The sequence below is a fragment of the Drosophila tropicalis genome, unplaced genomic scaffold (assembly GCF_018151085.1).
Source record: "Drosophila tropicalis isolate 14030-0801.00 unplaced genomic scaffold, ASM1815108v1 contig_878, whole genome shotgun sequence".
Lineage (NCBI taxonomy): Eukaryota > Metazoa > Arthropoda > Insecta > Diptera > Drosophilidae > Drosophila > Drosophila tropicalis.
Genome location: NW_027173374.1, coordinates 5,755,385 through 5,776,094, shown reverse-complemented (window position 1 = coordinate 5,776,094; position 20,710 = coordinate 5,755,385). Strand labels below are relative to the sequence as shown.

General features: G+C 37.4%; 1 protein-coding gene across 1 annotated transcript in view; it reads right to left on the bottom strand.

Annotated features, from left to right (window-relative positions):
* Positions 1-20,710, bottom strand: part of RYa-R (RYamide receptor) — a 70,563-nt gene that overhangs the window by 18,645 nt on the left and 31,208 nt on the right. Inside the window, exon 4 of the mRNA XM_068300301.1 lies at positions 20,340-20,538. Within this exon, the coding sequence (XP_068156402.1) occupies positions 20,340-20,538 (199 nt within the window). The remainder of the gene's footprint in view (positions 1-20,339; positions 20,539-20,710) is intronic.

The window sequence follows — 20,710 nt, the reverse complement described above, 5'->3', positions numbered from 1 at the left end:
TGAAGAAAAAAAGTCATGAAAAATAAAAATGTCCATTAAAACTTTTCCAAATTGTCGACAAAATGAGATTTTTGCTTGTTGTGATTACTGATTGTTGCTTATTTAGTGTTTGCTGTTGTTGCCGTTATTGTTGTTGGTAATCAACAATATTATCGATGATACTTTATGGAAAAGGTATATTCATTTTGCTATAAAATTTCAACAATTTTCATTTCGAAAAGGAAAGGACCTTAATATGGCTTCCAAAGAAATATTCATTTAATTATCACTTGTTGTTTCCTTTACATTAGAAATAATCATTTCTGGTTTACAGAATGAAATGTAATTAAATTTTTAGTAGTTAATTTTCATAAACTAGTACTTCTTTTGTTATACAAGCAGCTGATCGATCAATCTAAGCAGATCCATCTTCTTTTTTACAGAGTAGATCATATATTATAGTTATAGAAATTACTTCCACCCTTACTTCTTTTTGAATTTGTTGAATTTGTTCAATATTTTTCTATTTTTTAGTCGGTACATTAAATAAATATACTAATGCAGAAAGGTTCTTCTTCAATGAAGAACTTTTTTTCATCATTCCCCCACATTTCGAAACCTAAGGGTGAGGTGAGAGGCAATAGTGAAAAGAGTTATAAGATTCTTAGCTCCTTCTTAGCTTTCTAAGGTCCCGAAATTTAAAGCTTTTGTCCCACGAATCCTACTAATCTACAATCCTAAGCAACTTTTCACACGGATAAGCCATATTTGGTTTCAACATTCGCACAAAGTAATTGCAAATGTTGCCAACCAGAAAAAAAGGTTTGATAAGTGTATAAAATTGTCGACACAGTTAAAAATTGTGCAGGTCTTTGTGATTTTTCATATTTCCCTTTTTTCATTCCGCTAGTCACTTGGTTAATTGCGTTAAGTTTAATGAAGTGTTTCAACACCCATCGCATCGAATGTCCAATAAACTGCAGAAAGAGAAAAAAACGATTGAACAAAAGCAAAAAAAATGAACATTAACCAAGATACTATTTTTTTTTATTCAATTATATGTCAATCCTCAGGTCAAATGTTTCATTGTGTTTCGAGGCGAGTAATTTCATTTAACTAAATAAAATTGGAAAACGCTTTTTGCCTTTCACGCACACAAAAGAAAAGCCAACCAAAAATTGACCACTCAATCGCCTGAATAAACGACAACTGAGGCAATTTGGCTTAAAGTCCTGCTGTTGTTGTTGTTGAGTTGCCAGTTTGTAGTTTGCTTGACAAGTGCTCAAAATTTACAACCAATTATAATCCAACCAATTAAATTTTGTCTATGAATCATGCGGATTATCGCGAATGAGCCGAGAAATGGAGAGCCGCAATTGACGATTGGATCGAAGGCGTTGTTAATTATCACTAAACTGTTTAGTAAATCAATCAAAAATGCCAGAAAAGTCAGTTGACCGATTTATGTGGGGAAGAGTGGCTAATGGAGAAAGAGTGAGTGAGTGAGAGAAAGATTTCAAATCGTTAAATGCAACTGCTGACAATGTTACCAACTACTACGACTACAGCTGCTGCTGCTGGCATTGGCAACAACATTTCCTGTCTCTCTCCGATTCCGATTTCAATTCGATTTCACCTTGAAATGAAATTGCGTAAGCATGAGGTTCAGGTCCAGGTCCAGGTCCAGGTCTCAGGCCGTATGCAAAAATGTTGGCTAACGAACGCCAAATGTTATTCGTTTTTGTTTTGTTTTCTACCTGGATTTTCCTTTATTGATAAACTTGTCGTTGCAATAAATTTCGCAGTGGGAAACGGCAATGGCAATGGCAACGGCAAGCGAACACCCGCAACTTGGATACCAGATGCAATCGCCAAGGAGCAGCAATCAGTTGATGTTAAATGCAACTCCATCGCCCCCAAACGGCACCCAAAACGGCGGCAACGATAGAGATTGATGGGAATGCGAATGTGATTCGGTTTGAGGTGCAATCGCAATCGCATTTGCATTTTGTATTATTTTCAATGCTAAAGTTGCCTAATTTTCATTTTTATTTTCAGTTGCTTTTTTCCAACCACTTAAGCGATTTTTCTTTAACTTCCGAATGACGTCGGAAAAAGCGCCAAAGGTGATTGCCAAAATAATAAAAAGAAAAGAAACCGCAACACGGCCCCAAAAAAAAAAAAGCAACAGCATTAAATCTCACGCTCAACAATGTGGCAAGTGAGAGAAAGAGATGGGAAAAAGGCAACCACAGGCACTAAACGGCAAAGAAATTCATGAGGCACAAGAGTCAATGGCAGACAATTGGAATAAAGGCCAAGTAATTCAACCATTACCATTTACAGAGAGTACAGGATTTTGATTTTAAATAAATGTTTTTGTTAATCTGCCCAATACACTTAAAAAATTAGTTTTTTATTTATAGAAATGATTAGAAATAAATTATTCAGTGCCTCTACCTACTCTTTGACTAAAACTTTTTGAGTTATAAAGTAATATTTCTTCAACTGAGTAAATTTTAATTCTATATTCTATAACTCTATTTAGACTGAAAGTAAGCCACTTTTAGACAGAAATACTTTTGTTTCTTAACAAATTCTAAAATTCAGTTCAATTTGTTCTAATATTATGTAGTTTTGTTGATTCTAATCGATGATTTCTAATAATCTTTTAGAATCTTCCTATGAAAAGAAGATTAAATGCACAAAATGCCACATGATTCTATACAGGGATACAGATAGATATAGAAGAGTGAAACGGAGAGTTAGCTTATGAAGAAGTCATCCGTTATAATAAACAGAAATGCCTATTTAGAATCAAAAAAACTGAGTCGGCATCTCAAAAAGGTACTCAAAAGCTGTATTCATTTAAAAAATACGCTGTCTTCTTCAAAAAAAAATCGTTATTGACATAACCAGAAATTTTGCCTTTCGACAAGCAAAAGATTTGCTTGTAGATTAAACAGATAAGTGCAATGAGAAAGCCTCTTAAGCATTTTGGATGCTGTTAAACTTATCTAATGACTGATCTTAAAACAAAACAAGATGAAATTCGATTGGAAATTCAGAAACCGATTTTTACGTGGTATTTCAAACGTTTTGTCTTTAAATTTTAAAGCATAGAGTGGGTGAACTTTAAAGGCGGTTGCATAAAAGACAAAAACTTTATTTGAGTTTTTTTTTTGTCTTGTCTGCCTTTGGCAGACTTTACAGTCTTGACACTGAAAGATAGCGATAGCGTTTGCTCACGCAATGAGCATCACAACGGGAGTATGTTCATCCCTCGACTCTGGGATTTTGGTGGCTAGGAAGTTGCCGCCGACAACAGCAGCAGCAACAGCAACAACAACGACGATGACATTTGTTGCTTCCTGCATCTTTTGTCGCTTGTTATTGTATTGGAGCTCCATCTCCAGTCAGCCTGCCCAGCGCTACTTCCTGTTTGTTAAGCAAATACCCAGCGAAACGGGGAAACAGATGAAAGATGAGGGGCAGATGAGGCAAAAAGATGGAAACGATAGAGTCTCTCGATGTGCATAGTTTTTGTGTTTTTGTTTTTGTTTTTGCCATTACTTGATTGTTGAATACGATGTTCATTTCGTTGAATATTTCATAGTTGGCATCGCCGAACCATGGTAAAGTTTTGACTCTTGTTTGACTACTTGACTGCTTAACATTTGACATTTTTGGGTGCCATCTGTCCATACATACATCGCTAGATTTGGCCAAGATTGGTAGGCTTATTATTTATTTTATGTTCGCTTCAATTGAATATGTTGGCAACATCTTACCGCTGGACTAGTGGCTGCTGTAAAATTTGAACTCTTTGTAAATGCTAATTAGTGTCAACGACTTTTAGTTTTTTGTTTCTTAGGCCGTCTTTTTTTTTTTTAGTTTGACCGTTTGGCAATTAATGTTGCCTCGGTTCAGCTTCATCAGCATCAAATTGTCTAAGGTCGTTTATGCTATGAAAGAAAATGTAAATGACTCTCTGAGAGTGTATGTGTGTGTATGACGTCAAATGTTTTTGTTGGAGGCCTTTTTCATGCATTCAATTTAATGCCTAACTAAAGCAGAATTTAAAAGTTTTTTGCGCTTACTAAAACTTAATTGAAATGCGTGTCATTAACCTTCGCCAGCTGTGTGAGTGATTAAACAAGTTGCAATTAAGTCTCAACTAAAAGTTTTGCCTCCACCACCGACCTCCTCCATCACTTGAAAAGTTTCAGTTACTTACAATGGAGATTATCCTTAATTCTCTGCGTTGAGAGGAAACTTATACACAACAAAAAAAAAAAAAAAAAGAGAAAGAAAATGAAGCTTACAAATAAGTTGATAAAAGTATTTCTTAAAATCTATTTAGCATAAACTTTTCAATAGGTTGTTTGCATTCATCTGACACTCCTTGGTAGACACCTCGTTAGCAATTTAATTGCAATATGGTCTAAGAAAATTGTACACTTACTTCCTTTTTTTTTTTGCTCCATTTCGGCTCATGTGTGGGGGTGAAAAGTGTTGCCCTAAAATTTCCATAACATTTACAGAAGGCGTTAGGGGCAGCAAATGGTGGCAAGTGTTGGGTTGTTGCACATTTTTAGTATGCATTTGAATTTTAATGGCTGGCATTTTGTTTCCCTAGAATATTATTCAAATTTGCCTGGCAGGCTTTGGTTCGGTTCGGTCTTGGTGGCCAGGAAGGTCTGTGGCTGTGGCTGTGTCTGTGTCTGGTGGTAAGCATGACATTTTCTTGCCACGCTTCTCACTTCTCTAATGTGTTAGAGTTACGTATGCGCATCTAACCGGTTGCAGATGGCGAACGATGCTTAAGCCTTGTTGTTTGCGATGTTGTAGTTGTAGGAGAAGAGGCACATTAATAATGGTCCCGGCTGCAGGTCGGCCACATTTCACACGTGCCAGTTTCGCATTTCACATTTGGCATCTTTCAAGTTGAAAGCAAACACTTGGTTGAAAAATCTTTCTTCTTTTTTTTTTTCTTAGTTTTACTCTTTTTGGCGGAAGAGTTATGTGCGTGTGTGTGTGCGTGTGTGCGTGTGGGTTGAGGTTCACGAGCTGTCACTTGAAATCGAAATCGACAAGCGTCAACCTGGGCATCACTTTTCGTCGACACAGTAACCAAACGAGGCACCAACCTACATACACATGTATAAGTATGTATATGTACATGTGTATGCAGTTGGAAAAACAAGTTTCCTTTTGACAGCACAGCGATGGAAAATGGATGCCTCCCGCCCCTCTGATACACGCCCCAACCCATCAACTTCAACTTCAATTAGGCACCTTGCCGTAAGCTGTCACAACATTACCAAAAGAAGTCCAAACATAAAGTATTCTTCGAATTGATGCAAATCATTAAAAAAACCAACTAAAGATGCGTGTGTGAGTGTGTGTGTGTGGGAAAAAAAGAAGTATATATACTTCCCATCTTGAGGTTGGTTTTGCTGCTGCAATTTAAAATAAATCGTAAAAGTTTTTTTAATGAACTCATAAAACTCAAATGGGGCAACAAGTTGTGACTTTCCATTCCACACACAGACACACACACACACACACAAGAAGAATCAAGGACGATTCGTCTATTTAATATTAGAATACAATATCACAGAGCTTTAAAATGCCATCACATGCCATTTGAATCTCAATGAATGGAATGGAATGGCATAGAAGAAGTGTGAGCTTGTCATTTTGCCACTGGGCTACAGAAGATTTGCATTTGTTGAAAATTATATTGCAATGAATTATATTGTGTTGCCACGCCTGCAAGTTGCAAGTGATTCACTCTTACATACAAATACATATTGCAGTTGCCGTGGGGAATACAAAAATAGTTGGATATATTATGCATACATCGCTCATTCATACATATATCGTTCACTTTGTGCAAATAAAGTTGAAATTGAAGCTGCACGTACTGCTAAAAAGTGAAATCTTTTATGATTTTTTTCGAATTGGATTTGGAATTGTGTTTATAATCTGTGTGTGTGTGTTTTTTTTATATATTGACTGTGGGAAACGCTGCTATGCGATGGCATCGCGGTCACTGAGGCAATTGTTGACTAAGGTGAAACTGAATGAACCTAACTAGTTAGATACTTATAGACAAGAGTAAATCTGGGAATGTACACACATTTTGCATTTCCTTGCATACTTGACTTGGCATCTGCACGTGCCTCCAATATGAGTGTGTGTGTGTGTGTGTGTGTGTGTGACAGAGAGAGGGGGGGACACACTGCTTGTTGCACGTGCGACTGTCAGGCAATCATTCAGCATTGATCCAAACAATGGTTGAAGATGGGGAATTTGCATATCTGTTGAAATAACCTGTCAAACATCTTCTCATTGATAGACGGAAACCACATAGAGTTGTTCCTCTGGATGCAATTTGGTTAAAGCAAATGGTCAATAACTGAAGACAAACCGACAGAGTGGCCATGTCTTATGCAAGTGTCTTGTAGAAATAACCACAATTACTACGACTACTACTAATACTTGTATTGCGACAACTGTGTAACGTTGTTCCTATGCTGGGTCTCCTTTTACTTTTCGCACAATTCGTTTCTCTATCTTTGTATCTCTCTGGCATTGTTGCTAGCGGTTAGTTTCCTTGACGTCTTCTTAAGTAAGTGCCCATTTTAATCCCCTCAAGCTGCTGCCTCATCCTCTGGGCTTTTGTCTTGTCTCGTTCATGTGTTTAATTCTCATTGGCCTCCAGTCACCCCTGAGTTCGCTCCACTCTGTAATCGAGTTAGAAGCACTTAAGGAATATATCTCAAATTGCGACTTTGATTTGACTCTGGATTTAGTGAGTAATTGAATTTCTCAATTCTCATGAAATTTAATTTTTTTTTTATTAAATTCAAGTGGATATCTATCTCATTGCTCATTTCGCAGTTCACTAAACTTGTAATTGAAGTTGTTCTAAAATTATACAATCTTTGGACAAGGGAAATGTAAACAAAAGTATGAAAATGTAAAACAAAAATTCATATTCTGCCTAAATTGGTTTCAATTTTCACACTTTCAATGGAATGGAAACCCGAAAGTTGAGGTCACAAGATTGATTGAGCCTAAACACGAGACAGTAAGCCAGCAAGAAGGAGAGAGAAAGAGAGAGAGAGGTAGAGCGAAAGGGAACTTGAGAGCAAGGCCAAATGGGTGAAAAATACTTTTAAACCAAATTGCCAAAATCAACAAAGCCCCAAGAAATAAAAATAAGAAAAAATAAAACACCGAAAACTTGTTCAAATCAATTAAGGCCGCCTGAACATCTTCCAGAAAACGAAAAGTGAAAGAATATACAAGAAATGACAGTTAAGGCTGAAATGTTTTTTTGGGTTACATAAACCAGAGTTGCCAGGACGGCACGAAAGAAGACAAAATATTGTGAAAGATGAGCCCTGAGCTCTGAGAGTGACGGCGATTGAAAGTGCTCTAAAGCGAACTCGATAACCAATACCAAATGCGATTTATAGCTAACTAAAACGCGTGGCAAATGCTTCAAAAAGAATGCCCACAGAAGACCGACAGACAACACCAAAAGACCGGCTCATCTCTTGCAACTACAGCTCTCCCCCTCTATTCCCCCTCTATTCAATCCAGCCATGCCGATTAGGTAAGCGTAAATTGAGCCAAAGATAAATGACCAACAGACTGCAATGAGATTGAGATTCCCATCAAGTGAGCAAGCAAGCGGCAGAAAACTTTCGCTTTTGCAGTCCAAAGATGCTGTCTGGTTTTATTTTTCCTTTTTTTTTTTTTTTTTTTTCTTTGCGGTTAAAACAAATTTAAATACTTAGTGCAGAATCTGGATGTGGGTAAAAAAAAGTTTGGCTTGAACATGACAGCGACATTGAGTTGTTCATTTATTCTAAAGTAGTTGGTCTATTTCTGATGTCCAACTAGATATTGTTAATGTTATCTACCAAATATAAGAGGTCATGAGTCAAATGGTCGTATACGCAATTTTTGAAGCTGATATAACAAAGGATTATCATGGACTGATAATGATCACTATAAGTACCTAATTTCTGCGACTTCTTGAAACTCTCAAGATTATAAAGCTTGTTAGGAATAAAGACAAATGTTTCTCCCTTTCTCGTTATCTCCACCCACTTAATTAGCAAATAAAAAATTAGGAAATTGAATATCTTTTGCAATTTGCAAGCTATTGTTTTAAATTATTACCAAATGGCCATAAGATTGACCAAAAAATAGATGGGCAAAATGAATGTTTAACTATGAGAAAGGTAAATAAACAGTTACTGATTAATTGACACTTTGGATTCAAATGGTAAAGCTATTCAAACAGGTCTTAAAATTATTAGTTGTAGGACAAATTATTTTCGTGTTGAATACTGCAATTTGAATATTAAAGCAGATATGTCTAATTGGCATAGGGTAGTGCTCGGAATGATGGCAAACTCAACCAAGGCAATGGTTTTCCTTTGACAAGTGACACATTAAAGGTTCGAGTGAAATAGGGAGAGGGTGGAGAGGAAGTGAGGAAATTTCGTCGTGGCATGCAACTGATTGCCTACAATTGACGCTAGCAAATTGAAAATAGAACTTGGGCGTTTCCGCCACTGCGGCAGCCTTTGTTGTGGTCGTCAGTTAGTTTTTGTTATAAATAGTAACCCCTGCCAAGAGTGAAAAGTAAATTGTAAATGTGCGTTTATTTACAGGACACACTTTAAGATCGTTTTTCCAATATTGAAAATTTAAATTTGTCATTCAAATTTATGCAAAGTTAGTGACCTCTAAGGTAATGTGTTCACAATATCGACTTATTACTGTAGATCCTTACTGAAAAATGAAGTGTAGTGAATTCTGGAAAAGTTGATTGATTGCATATTGAAAGCTGACACACACACACACAGTTTTTCATTTTTAGGCCATAGTTCAGATACATCATCGGTGGCAAGGCCATTACAAATTGATGGTAATTGAAACTCTGCCCATTTTCGTTTTTATTTCTCTTCACACTTCAAGCTTCATCATCACGCATAGACGCACTGGCGCACAGATCTTTTGGAGTCACGCCAACGGATGCCACAAATTACTTTGCGTGCTGAATACTTTTGTAAAATTCAACAAAATTTATCAACAATTTGCAAGTTTTTGTTTATAAATTATTAGTTGTTAAAACAGCACGCCCCTCCTTCACAAATATCATACGCATCCGAGGAGTTTGGCTGAAAAGGTTACTTGTGAAACTGGTTTAGATCTAAATTGCAATGTCTAAATGATCAGGTCGTAAATGAAACCGCAAGTGGTTGCACTAACGACCATACAACTTAACCTTGTAGACCTTGCCACAGTTGCCACAACCAAAAACAAAAATTGTTTCGTATTTTCATGTTGTTATTTTTTTGGTTTTTGCCGGCCAAGGCGAAGGAAGTCCAAGAAAGGCGGCGATGTCGACATTTAACCTTTTTGCAGAGAGGTGCAAAAACCAAAGAAACATAAAACGTGCCAGGAAATGCACACAGAAAAGAAAAAGGCTAGCACGAAGCCCAAGGCGAAGTCCATTACAAAGTGCATTAAGACAGTCAATTCAGTTTTATTTTGTCCACGACTTCCTCCTCGAAAGAATGGGGGAAGTTCACAAATCAGGGGGCAGTTACCCCTCTATATCTATAAAGTCATACGAATCGAATTTCCTGTGGGACATGTGCCACGAATTGCCTTGAATGTCCTCCTGATGGCTTAAATTCACATACGTGACTTATTTCTGTGGAAATTTTGATGTGAAATCTCAGAAATAACATGACAAGTAAAATTTTCCAAAGAATTCATGAAGTTATTCAATCGACGGAGACCCTTTCAGAATAGCTTCTTTTGTGAATAATAGTTAGAAATTCCAATACCTAAAGGTATTTGCTAATAATATTTAGGATATGACTCTGCTTGCTTATTATTTGCATATTTAAAATGCCTGAAACCAATTCGAAACGCAATGGATCTTCTTTATGGCTTTTTACTGCACAATTTTAATGGCTTGGTAATGGTAATTTGGCTAAACGAAACAGTTGCATAGGAGTAGTTTTAAATGAGTTGGGAACGTGGCCAAGACAGGTTAATGAATGCCTGAAATATCAACCATTTTGCGGTAAACATTTACTTAACGTTTTGCATTTTAGTCACAGAGCAAACGTGCGCATCTCATGGCATGCAACCGTTTTGTTGTTACCACGATGCACTTTACGTAATACGTTTGCTAATTTTTTGTTGCGTTTCCATGCTAAATGCTCGCATTGTGGAGGAAATTAGGTGGCGCACCAATAATTGGCCACACATACCAAAACCGGGGAGGGACATGTGTTCCATGGTCACCCTAAAATCAGCTGGCAAACTCATTAAAGCAATTGCACACGTTTCAATTAAATGGCAATGGACGCGTTGGAGGCGATGAAGGCGATGGCTGTGACGATGGCCAACAGCAACCAACAACTAAAGTACACATGCAGAACTGCTGTGCGGAATATCTCACGGATGTCCCCCATATGAGAGTCGGAGTGAGTGTCAGCCCGTTGTTTGTTTTCTTCTGAGAGAAAGTGTCTTTATTTTCGCATGTTCACAGATTCAGCGAGTTTTTTCTTAAATGAATTTTCACAGAGAGTATGTGTTTTTTTTCCTTTCTTTATTTTCATTACTTGGCAATTGAAATTCATTTCGGCTCTTTAGTTGTTGGACATTTTAATATCAAGTTTATGGGTAGAAAAGGGAATTTCTTTTATTGGCTCACATCTCAGTTAACTTGTTCAAGTCCACAATGAACCCACAATAAAGTAAGAAAAAGAGAGCGAGAGAGAGACAGAGAGAGAGACAGAGAGAGAGACAGAGAGAGAGAGAGAGTGACTTAACTGACTAACTGAGACTGGGGCACCAAGCACGCGACATTTCCGTGCCTGGTAGACAATGGAACAACTGCCATACAATAGTTACAATGCGAGTTATATAGATACACACACACGCGCATACATAGATAGACGACACCTTAATAGCATCATAAAACGTAGCAGCAATATTCATAAAAGAGCAGAGGAACGCGTTAACAAACACATACACATACAGAGAGAGAGAGAGAGAGAGAGAGAGAGACAACTTGGCCAAAAACAATTCAGTGGAAAGGAGAGGCTTTAACCTGACAATCGGGAGGCACTTGATGCTGATATTTGTGAGGGGGGTGGAGGGTGTAAGACAACCAAAAAAAGGGTACATAGAAAAAATGGCAATGATAGCACAATATTATTTCCGTCATGAGGGCAACTAAACATACATATACATATGTATGTATATATAGCAAAACGATTCCACAATCCAAAATGGACAACTAGCAAAAAGGGAGAAAGATAGAGCGAGACAGCGATGTGGGCTCATTTGGGGATCAGTGGGGCAATATTTATGGTTACAACCAGACAAGAGATATAATTTTTTACAGTTTGTGCTGTTTATTTGGAAATAGCGTGACGCGAACTGCACTGCCTCCTAATTCACTTCATATATACATATATATTGTAGACATACACATACATAGGTCCCCAGCTAGAGGACGGAGATGCGCGCTGTGGCTCTGACTTCCACTTAAAGCTACAAATCATTTTGCAGTACTCCGTGTGGAATGGGAAGGGATGCAGTTTGCCATCATGTCTGTCCCTGGCTGTGTGTGACTTTTGCAATGGGAATAGTGGGCAACAGTAAAACTAAAAGCCAACATACATACATATACATGATAAGGATTGTTTCTGTTTATATTGGTGTGTGTGTGTGTGTGTGTGTGTGTGCCTTGGATATTACGACACTTGGAAAGCTGAAGATTTATGCCGCAATTACCGCAAGTGTAAACTAATTACGGGTTTGAAGTGGCAAAAAAAAAGGAGATAATTCCCGCAGACAACAAAACGTAGCCAAGTGAGCGTTAATTTTAACCCCATATATTGACTCTATCTATGCTGGAGTTACTGTTGTTGTTTGTTGTTGTTGTTGTTGTTGCTCTTCCTGTTATTGTTGTTGTTGCTGGGCATTAAGAGCTCCTGTTACATGGCGGCATTCCATCATCTTGATTGTCTCTCCCACTCCTCGCTCTATTTCTCAACCTCTAAGTCGATTAAATGAAAGTGAACTAAATTAGTCTAAATGAACTTACACTTGTTTTCAAACAAAAGGTTACCCAATAAACTTTGTTTGCTGCTGGTTTTTATCAAAGGCTTGAAAAATTGTCTGCAAATCTAGATTTTCGTAACTTTCGATGAAAATATTTTGTCAATATGAGGATTTATTGAAAGAGATAAAAAAGTCCAAGTTTATTTAAAATATGGTCGATTTGGCTAACTGTAGACGTCCCTTGTCATCCCCTTTCCCACCTTGGCTCAATCTGTGACTTAATCAGTTAAAATTCTATCTAAAATTATGTCAATTGTTGACATTCTCTCAATTTAATGTTACATCTCTTTTATGTATTTTAAATTTCTTGATTTTTAATGATAAACTTTGACCCAAAGTTAATGTAAATTATTCTAATGTTAACACAAAGGAACTCTAACGACATTCAACGGACGTGACCATTTCTAGTTACGCAATCTTAAATCAACCTATTTCAGTTGTATTTCGAAATACAGGGCCCTTTTGTTCCTTTTGTACATTTTAATTACAACAACTTTGGGTGTGAAAGAAAAGCAGCAGGAGAAGGGGAACCAAACTGAATGCCATGTGATGCTACAATTCCGGGCTACATCTCCATTTCCATTACCATCCTCAACTCACTTGTTGTTGTTGTTGCTGTTGTTTCGGAGCCCACACCGAAAATGGGTTAATGTTGTGTGAAGTGTTTGCGCCTTCTGCTTCTGCCTTGGCGCTACTTTTGCCGTGCTTGAGGCTCTTTTGAGGTGCCATGATGATCTCTATTATAACAATGCCAACAACAACAACTTCAATAACAACTTCGATGTTTGCCCAAAGCAGACTTGATGAACTTTTGAGTGGAGCAGTTGTAATTTTTGTAATTTGTTGTTTATTTCTGTTTGCCTAACACTTGTTGCCTTATTGTTGTTGTTTTCGTTGGGCGTGGGCCTGGGTGGCCTTTTGTGGCATTTTAATTTGTATATTTTCATTGTTTTTGCTTGCTTTCTGCCAAAAACCAACAGATTAAAAGCCAACAGAAAAGTTGTTTCATATTTCTATTAAAAGGGAAGCCATTTTTGGCCTTATAACTCAAGCTTACATAAAAAACGTTTTCTTACTAATTTGAGGTTTTTTGCATCTCTTTTCCTTCTTAAGTCTGATTAATGGAGAATTTCTTCTTAGGTGGGCAAGGAATATCTTTAGTTTTAATTAAAGGCTAATGCCTAAAAACTTTTAACAAGGAATTGTTACATACCAAGAAGGATTACTATTAGCCATAACATTTTAGATACTGCTTAAAATGGAAATTGGCTTTGAGCTACTTTTGGATCAAATAAACTGGAACAAAACTTCCATATATATACTTACTCAATCCATTTAAATATACATTCTCGAAATTTTATCCATTTTCAGACAAAAGAACATAACTTTTTGGTGTTTTGTACGATTCATTAATTTAAGTTTTGGTCATTGCAAACATAAAGGCAAATCATTAAACCGTCTTCACGGGGGGCCATGCGGACGGGTGATGGGACGGGGGGGTCAAATGAAGCATCTTCATTACGATCGGTTTGGTTTTTTTAGAGCGTCACTGACACGAATTTTTATTCGCAGTCATAATCCATAGACTTGGAACACGCTTGTCCGATACCTTTCACTTTTGTAGAATAAACTTGTTCGCGATGCCAAGCAAACAAACAAACAAACAACCACAACAACAACAACAAAAGCAACTGCAACTGCAACAGCAAGAGCAACAACAAGTAAACAACTGACAAGATGTTTCTTTATGTAACAACTGCAGCAACAACAACAACAACAATGAAGCAGATGTAACAACAAATTCAACGTCAGCTGTCGGCAACTTCAGCAGCTACCGATGCTATCCTCAATGGCGCCAACCCACCATCAGCTCCTCCTAAATCTTCAGTGGCAGTAGAGCAAGTCATGGCTGATGACGTCTTCTTCATGCCACCAAACAAGGCAACCAATCTAAGCGGACACAAGTTGCCCACTGAGAGCTAAAAGTTAAGTTAGGACTTCATAGTTTAGTTTGATGCAATTCAATAGAAGACTTTAACATAATTTATTTTATTTCTTTTTCTCTCTCTCTCCCTCTCTCTTGAGCAGCCATCTCGTTCGTCCATTCGCGGACCAATGCTTAATTTATGAACATTAATTGGCTAATTTATGACCTCGCACCAACACCAAAATATACAAACATATAGAGGAAAAACTCCTTGTTGCGCCACAATAAACACAACATTTCGGTTTCCTATTGATTTAAGCAAAATGACCGAAAACAAATGTTGAAAATTGCAGACTGATCAATTAAATATGGTCATGGGTAAATAGCACCAAGACTATAACATGGTTGTTTATGGCAATGCCACTATAATTGATGGTTCTTTTGTTAAGTGTTATTCTCACCCACAACCATTTCCATAACTGCTAAAGCTTAACTTGAAGTCCCAACTGAGTTTCGATGAGTGGTTATACCAAATACCTACAATAATGATATTTCCTTTTATAAATAAAGTTTTCATTTCAAAGTATAAGCTGGAAGGTTAACTTAACTATTTCAAGAACTTAGTGTCAAGCTATAAAGGTCCTTTCACTTAGCCTATAATTATAAAGGGATCTTGAAAATGTTTTTCAAAGGAGTCCGATAAGAAAATGAAGATTTTCGGCTTAGAAAAATTACCAATTTACATGGACAGACCGAACTACCCCTTGACACCATCCATCCTTTGAGTAAATGAATCTTCATTCTATTTGCCCAAGATCTTGAGAGACCACCAATTCTAATAAGGACTTCAAAGTTGTTGGAACTTTAAGAAGCAAAGTTAAACAAATCGAAAAAAGATAGTCCCAGCCAACTAATACCAAAGTCAAGCAAATCTATTAAGAAACCCATTCTTTCTAATTCAGCAATGGATATCACTTACCAAACCTTTTCTGCTAAATTCTAATCCCATGAAAGTTTTGTGTTTTTAGCGTCATTTTTACCGCACTTAAATTGACTTTTTAAATGGAACAATCAAATTTTTCTATTTAGTTATCTTCCTTTTTTTAACGCTTTTTGCAAGCGTTTTTTGCATCGCAGCATTTGGCAACACATCAATTGCAACATCATGCAAAGTCAGAGGGTTTTTTTCGCAACCTTTAATTGAGTTACCGCTAGTCATTTAGCCCAGCAAAAATTCTCATCGCTCGCTCCGAGTGAAGTGAAATCGCAGAGCAAATATTTGACATGAACCATTGCTGGTCATATATCAGTAACAATTTTTGTGTCATACAAATTTCTTATTTGTAAGTATGTGTGTGTGTGTGTGTATTTGCATTGGGTACAGCAAACAAAGTTGCAAGTTGTAAGCTGTATCCAAAAACAAATTGTCAGTTGAAGGCAACAAATTGGTTGGAAATTAATCAATGACCATTCCCAACACAAGAGAGAAAGATGAAGATGAAATACCCATTGGTTGGTTACTCTACTCCATCACAATCTCAATATTGGCATTTAAACTATCTTTTCGTTTTAAGTGGTTCAATTAAGTTAAGTTGAAAAGAAATATATATATTTTATATATCTGTTGGTAAAAACATTGCAAAAAAAGATTAAGGAGTAAAAGAGGGAAACCGATATGCCAAAAGGCATATACCCTTTTTGGTTAACTTAAGTTAAGATACCATAAGCCATAACAATATTGCCCACGGCAAGCAGACTATGAGATACTCTCAATCAAGTAAATTATCTACATGTTAAAGCTTGCTGCATTGGGGCAATTTTTTATGATCATAATGATAGAAATTTTGCAAATTTAAGTATAACCTATTACCAAATAGACACGGAATCGTTAGAAAGAGGAAGAAACGATACGAATGGATAGATAAACGAAAAATTTTGAAGGCAACCACACATGGCAAATGGAGGAGAAAAGACTGTTGAGGAGATTGTGACTAATTGCACCCTGATGCTCCATGCCCCATTGCCTGATGCCAGATGCCAGTTGTAGCTGTGAGTTTTATCTTTTAATTTGCCACAAAACGCACAAAGTGCACCGCTCTCAAGTGTAAGAACGTGTGTGTTTCTGTGAGTGTGTGTGTGTGTGGGTGGAATGCCCGCATGCAGCCACTGGCCAAGCCTGGGAATCCTCTCACTTTTTTTCACATGCACTATCCATTGTCTCTATATGTGTGTATGTGTGCAGATGATGACGACGACGACGTCGGCGTTGCTGATGATGATGATGAAGATCCCAGCTGCCTGCCTAGCTGCTTTAGCGGCGGCGACTGGCTGGATATGACACAGATTATGTAACGCAAAATTAACATTTTAACACAATTCAACAGAAACAGACGACGACGTCGATGCAACGGCAGGCAAAAAAACCAAAACCCAAATGGAAACTCGTCTTCTCCCACTATACCTCTCCCATTCCCTCCCTCTTACTAGTTCTCGCCTATGTTTGGACTTGGAGGCCTGCTCATCTCATCAGGCTTTTGTTGTGGCGTGGTCCGGCTGGACCAGAGAGGAAAAAGCAAGGAGAAGCAACCAATAGTGGCTGTGGCTGTAAGTTACGCCTCTTGTAGTCAATTATGCAATTAACATTTTTCCATATGAACAAGAAACAATCGCGTTAACGACATCTTTACAGTCAAATGAGGTAAATTTCCTCTTACTTGGGCGTCACTGCGTCGATTTGATAAAAAATATACCCAAAAAGACTCATCGCCGGACCAGCTGGGGCACGTATTTGTTGAAGTTGCAGTTGCAGCTGGAGAAATGGCAAATGAAAATCAATACATAGATGAATCGGACACAACTCAGTCTACGATTTGCAATCGCCAACGGCCAGCAACAACAACAACTGTCAAGTGTCATCGCCCCAAGTCAACAATTTCATTATTTCTTCTGTTTTTTTTTTTTTTCTCCGCATTCCGTGTTTCCTTTTTGTTGTTTCCCAGCAATTAGGCGAGAGATTGTGTGATTTGCAAATCGTGCAAATCAATTTAGGAAACATTTTGCAAATATTGACAAAAAAAACCATAATAGATAAAAAATTTACAGAAACTAACATTAAATGTTACCAACAACAAATCACTTCACTGATTGTTGAAGAATATCTTTTATTGGGTTTAAGTTATGGGTAGAAAATTTAAAAACTAATTCATTAAAGCTTTTCATTTTCAGAACTAAAACTTATAAATTTTTAAAGCCCATCCAAGAGTAAATAAGAAGTTATTTAGGGTATTTTTCGAATCTCTAGTATAACTTCTAATGAATTTTATATTCCATAATATGTCTATAAGGTTTTTTGTTTGGCCTAATTGTCTGTTAATAATAGTACTAGTAATAAATTAAAATTAAACATTGTTGGTTTAGAATCGAACGCAAGTAAAGAACCCAATTTCAAAATATATGACTAAATCAAGTAAATGAATTATTTGCTCGTTGTTTAAAATCATAATAAATAATTGTATATTTGCTTTTAACCTTTTTTTCTTTGACTTTTTTAATCAGTTTCGAATCCTTTAGGGTCATTTTATACAAGGAAATAGCCTTACGTTTTGTTAATGTACTTTTTATCAGTCAGATGATTAGCAAATGGAATTCATTATGAAAATAATCCTTTGCCACTCAACAAGAGTGTTCAAGAATGATTCATTAAGTTGATTTCTCTTAAAACAATTATAGAAATTATAGCATTTAAGTCAATACAAATGATATTTACTTCTAAAAGATCCGAAAAAGCTTAAATTCTACTAAAACTTATAAAATAACTAAACTAATCAAAGACCTCATACCGTTTAAGAGATTGAATTAAGTTAATTGAAAATTTAAACTGGTGTTGTTGATTTTAAGAAAAATTTTCAACTTTCAACAGATGTCTACAATTAACAATTACAAGATTACAAGTCAACTAACTTCAAAGCAAAAATGCAGCCATCTCAGTCGTTAAATTGGGAAGCTTTGCTTTGCAATTTGCTAATCATTTCGACTGTCAATGGTGCAAAAACAAAAAAAAAATTGTTTGATACTCCGAAAACGACACGGAAGAGTGAAAAGTTCAATAAGAGTATCCCAGCAAGGAGAAAACTAAAAAAATTTCTCGATGTTCGTTAACTGTTGAGCAATCGAGTTATTTGTAGCTACTTTTTTTCATCTCTTCGCTTTGTCAGTTTTTGGGCAACTGCATCAAGGGATGGATTGGCAGGAGAAGGTGGTGTCGGCAAATGAATCGGAAAAAAAAGTGAATGGCAGATGCTGAGCGAGGCAAATGCCTTGGGCTTCAATTGGGTAACATTGCATGGCACAAGGAGTGGGCGAAATTGTCAGCAATTTTTTCGGACAGTTGGATATGAAGGAATCTGTTTTCTTATGGTCTGATGGAGCATTCATTTGTCGCCATCCGTTTGTTTTGTGTGTGTGTGTGTGCGTAAGTGTTTCCTATAATTATCAGACGAGTGGGCCCAAATATTGACTAGTTGTAATGAAGCCTGAGTTTAATTAAAATCCAAAGATGCGTTGCTAACTGGCAACCAGCTGTGTCCATGATGATGCCTAGGAAAGGTCATCGCATCGGCAACAGGCAACTGGCTAACAGGCTTTCCATTGTGGATTGCGTCTGGCAGCACAATTGGCCATAAAGCAACGACAAGGCCTGTTTGACAACTGGTTACGTGGTCGTCTGCTTATAACCATCACCCGCACCCAACCAGACCTGCAATGCAATTTCCTGGAAGACCACAAAGTCGTCGACGATGCCAATGACTAGACAAGGTGCCATCTTCAAAAATGCAGACAGCCAGAGGGAGAAAGAGAGAGAGAGAGTGTGTGTTGAGACCTCCAGCTGGTAGCTGTTAAACTTTGGCGACTCATGTACCAAGTACGAGGTGCATGTGCCGCATAAATCTTTTCCACATTTATTTACTTTAAAATATAAATAAGTGGCGCTCATGCGCCTTGTGATTATGTGAGCATTACATGCCATTTGGCACGCTGCCGAATCTCCGAAACTCCAAATGAAACTTCAGCCTCCAGGAAGCCCAACTTTGCCACGCTTGCTCCCTCATTGACCTCGCCATGCACGCCGAAAAACAAAAGGGGTAACAAAATTTAAAATCAATTCAAAAGATTGAATACGGCTGAAACGATTTGATGGCTTTGTTTGAGGTCATGTTTGGTGCCATCATTGACAAGAGGTTAAGTAGACTGCCAGCCGACTGCAGAGACTTGCAATTGAGCTCGAGTTTTATGTGTTCGAATGGCTTTGCGCCATCTTAAACTGACTATAACATAAGCGAAAGTTGCCGAAAAGCATTAACAGCAAAGATTTTTCTTTATTTTCTATTAATTAAATGGGTTTTAGTGGATGGCATACACAAATATGAACTCTAGTGGAACCCTTTTAGGCCTTCTTTTTCATAACTTCTTCATATAACAAACATAAGAGAATCTATCGCTTAACTTTATAAATTAAAATATTTAGTTAACTAAAACAGTTTAAATTGTAGTCTCAGCTAGTTTTCTTAAAGTGCTTCCTTTTGTTTGAGACATTAATCAGTTTTTACGGAAATTTGCTTTTGCATAAATTTCCTCTTCTAACATTTTTGTTCTTTGTTTGGAAATCAATTTCAATCGCTCATTCTTGTTCTGTGTCTGGTCTTAAAATGTGAAAAACTATTTCCATTTAAGTAAATCACCAAGAAATTCCACGAATGCCGAGACCAATGGAAATATGCAAAAATATTTGGCATGCCACAGATACACACTGTTAGAAGGACCTAAAGGATTGTTCTTCGATATGGCCAAAGGCGCGCCCACGCCTTGAGCCATTGAGGTGGAAAGTGCACATTGGGTGCATACATATGTATGTGTGTGTGTGCTCAGCAATTTCTCTGCCATGTAAAAAATAATAGAATTACCAAGAGCTTAAAATATTTTTGTACAAAATCAAAAGGCAGTCTATACTTCTTGTTCTTGTTCTTCTTCTTCTGCTGCTGCTTCTTGGGTCAAAGGGTTTTTAGGTTTTTGGCTTTTGGCGTTTTGATTAAATTTGATTTTGCTACTGGACATTTGAGAGACCACACCAGATGCCTGCTGGTTTCACTCAGGATACGACCTACATTAGTCTAAGCAAACTAATGGTCAAATCCATTTAAAGCCAAATTAGTTTTTGCGGTTGACCAGAGTTTGCCAAGAGTCAAGAGTGACTTACCTTACGCTTGGAGCGTGCCATACGCTGGTCCCGCGAGTTCTCTGCCTCGCCAGGTGGTCTCTTACCCCACACAGCGATTGCGATGCGTGTGTAGGTGAAAATGAGCACCAGCAGTGGCACGACAAATTGCAGTGTGAACAGGGCCAGAGTGTAGTAGTAAGCCTGCTCACTGGAGGGCCAAATCTCCTTGCATATATATCTGTTGGCGATTTTCCATCCGTCCACCCAGCCAAAGTAGTAGTAGTAGATGCAGACGTGCCACAAGGATGGGCCACGAGACGGATGAGTAGAAAGCGTGAACGCAATAAAATGAAAAAGTCAGAGATAAAGCAGAGTGCGTTAGTATGTAAGTACGAGGGGCTGTATATGTC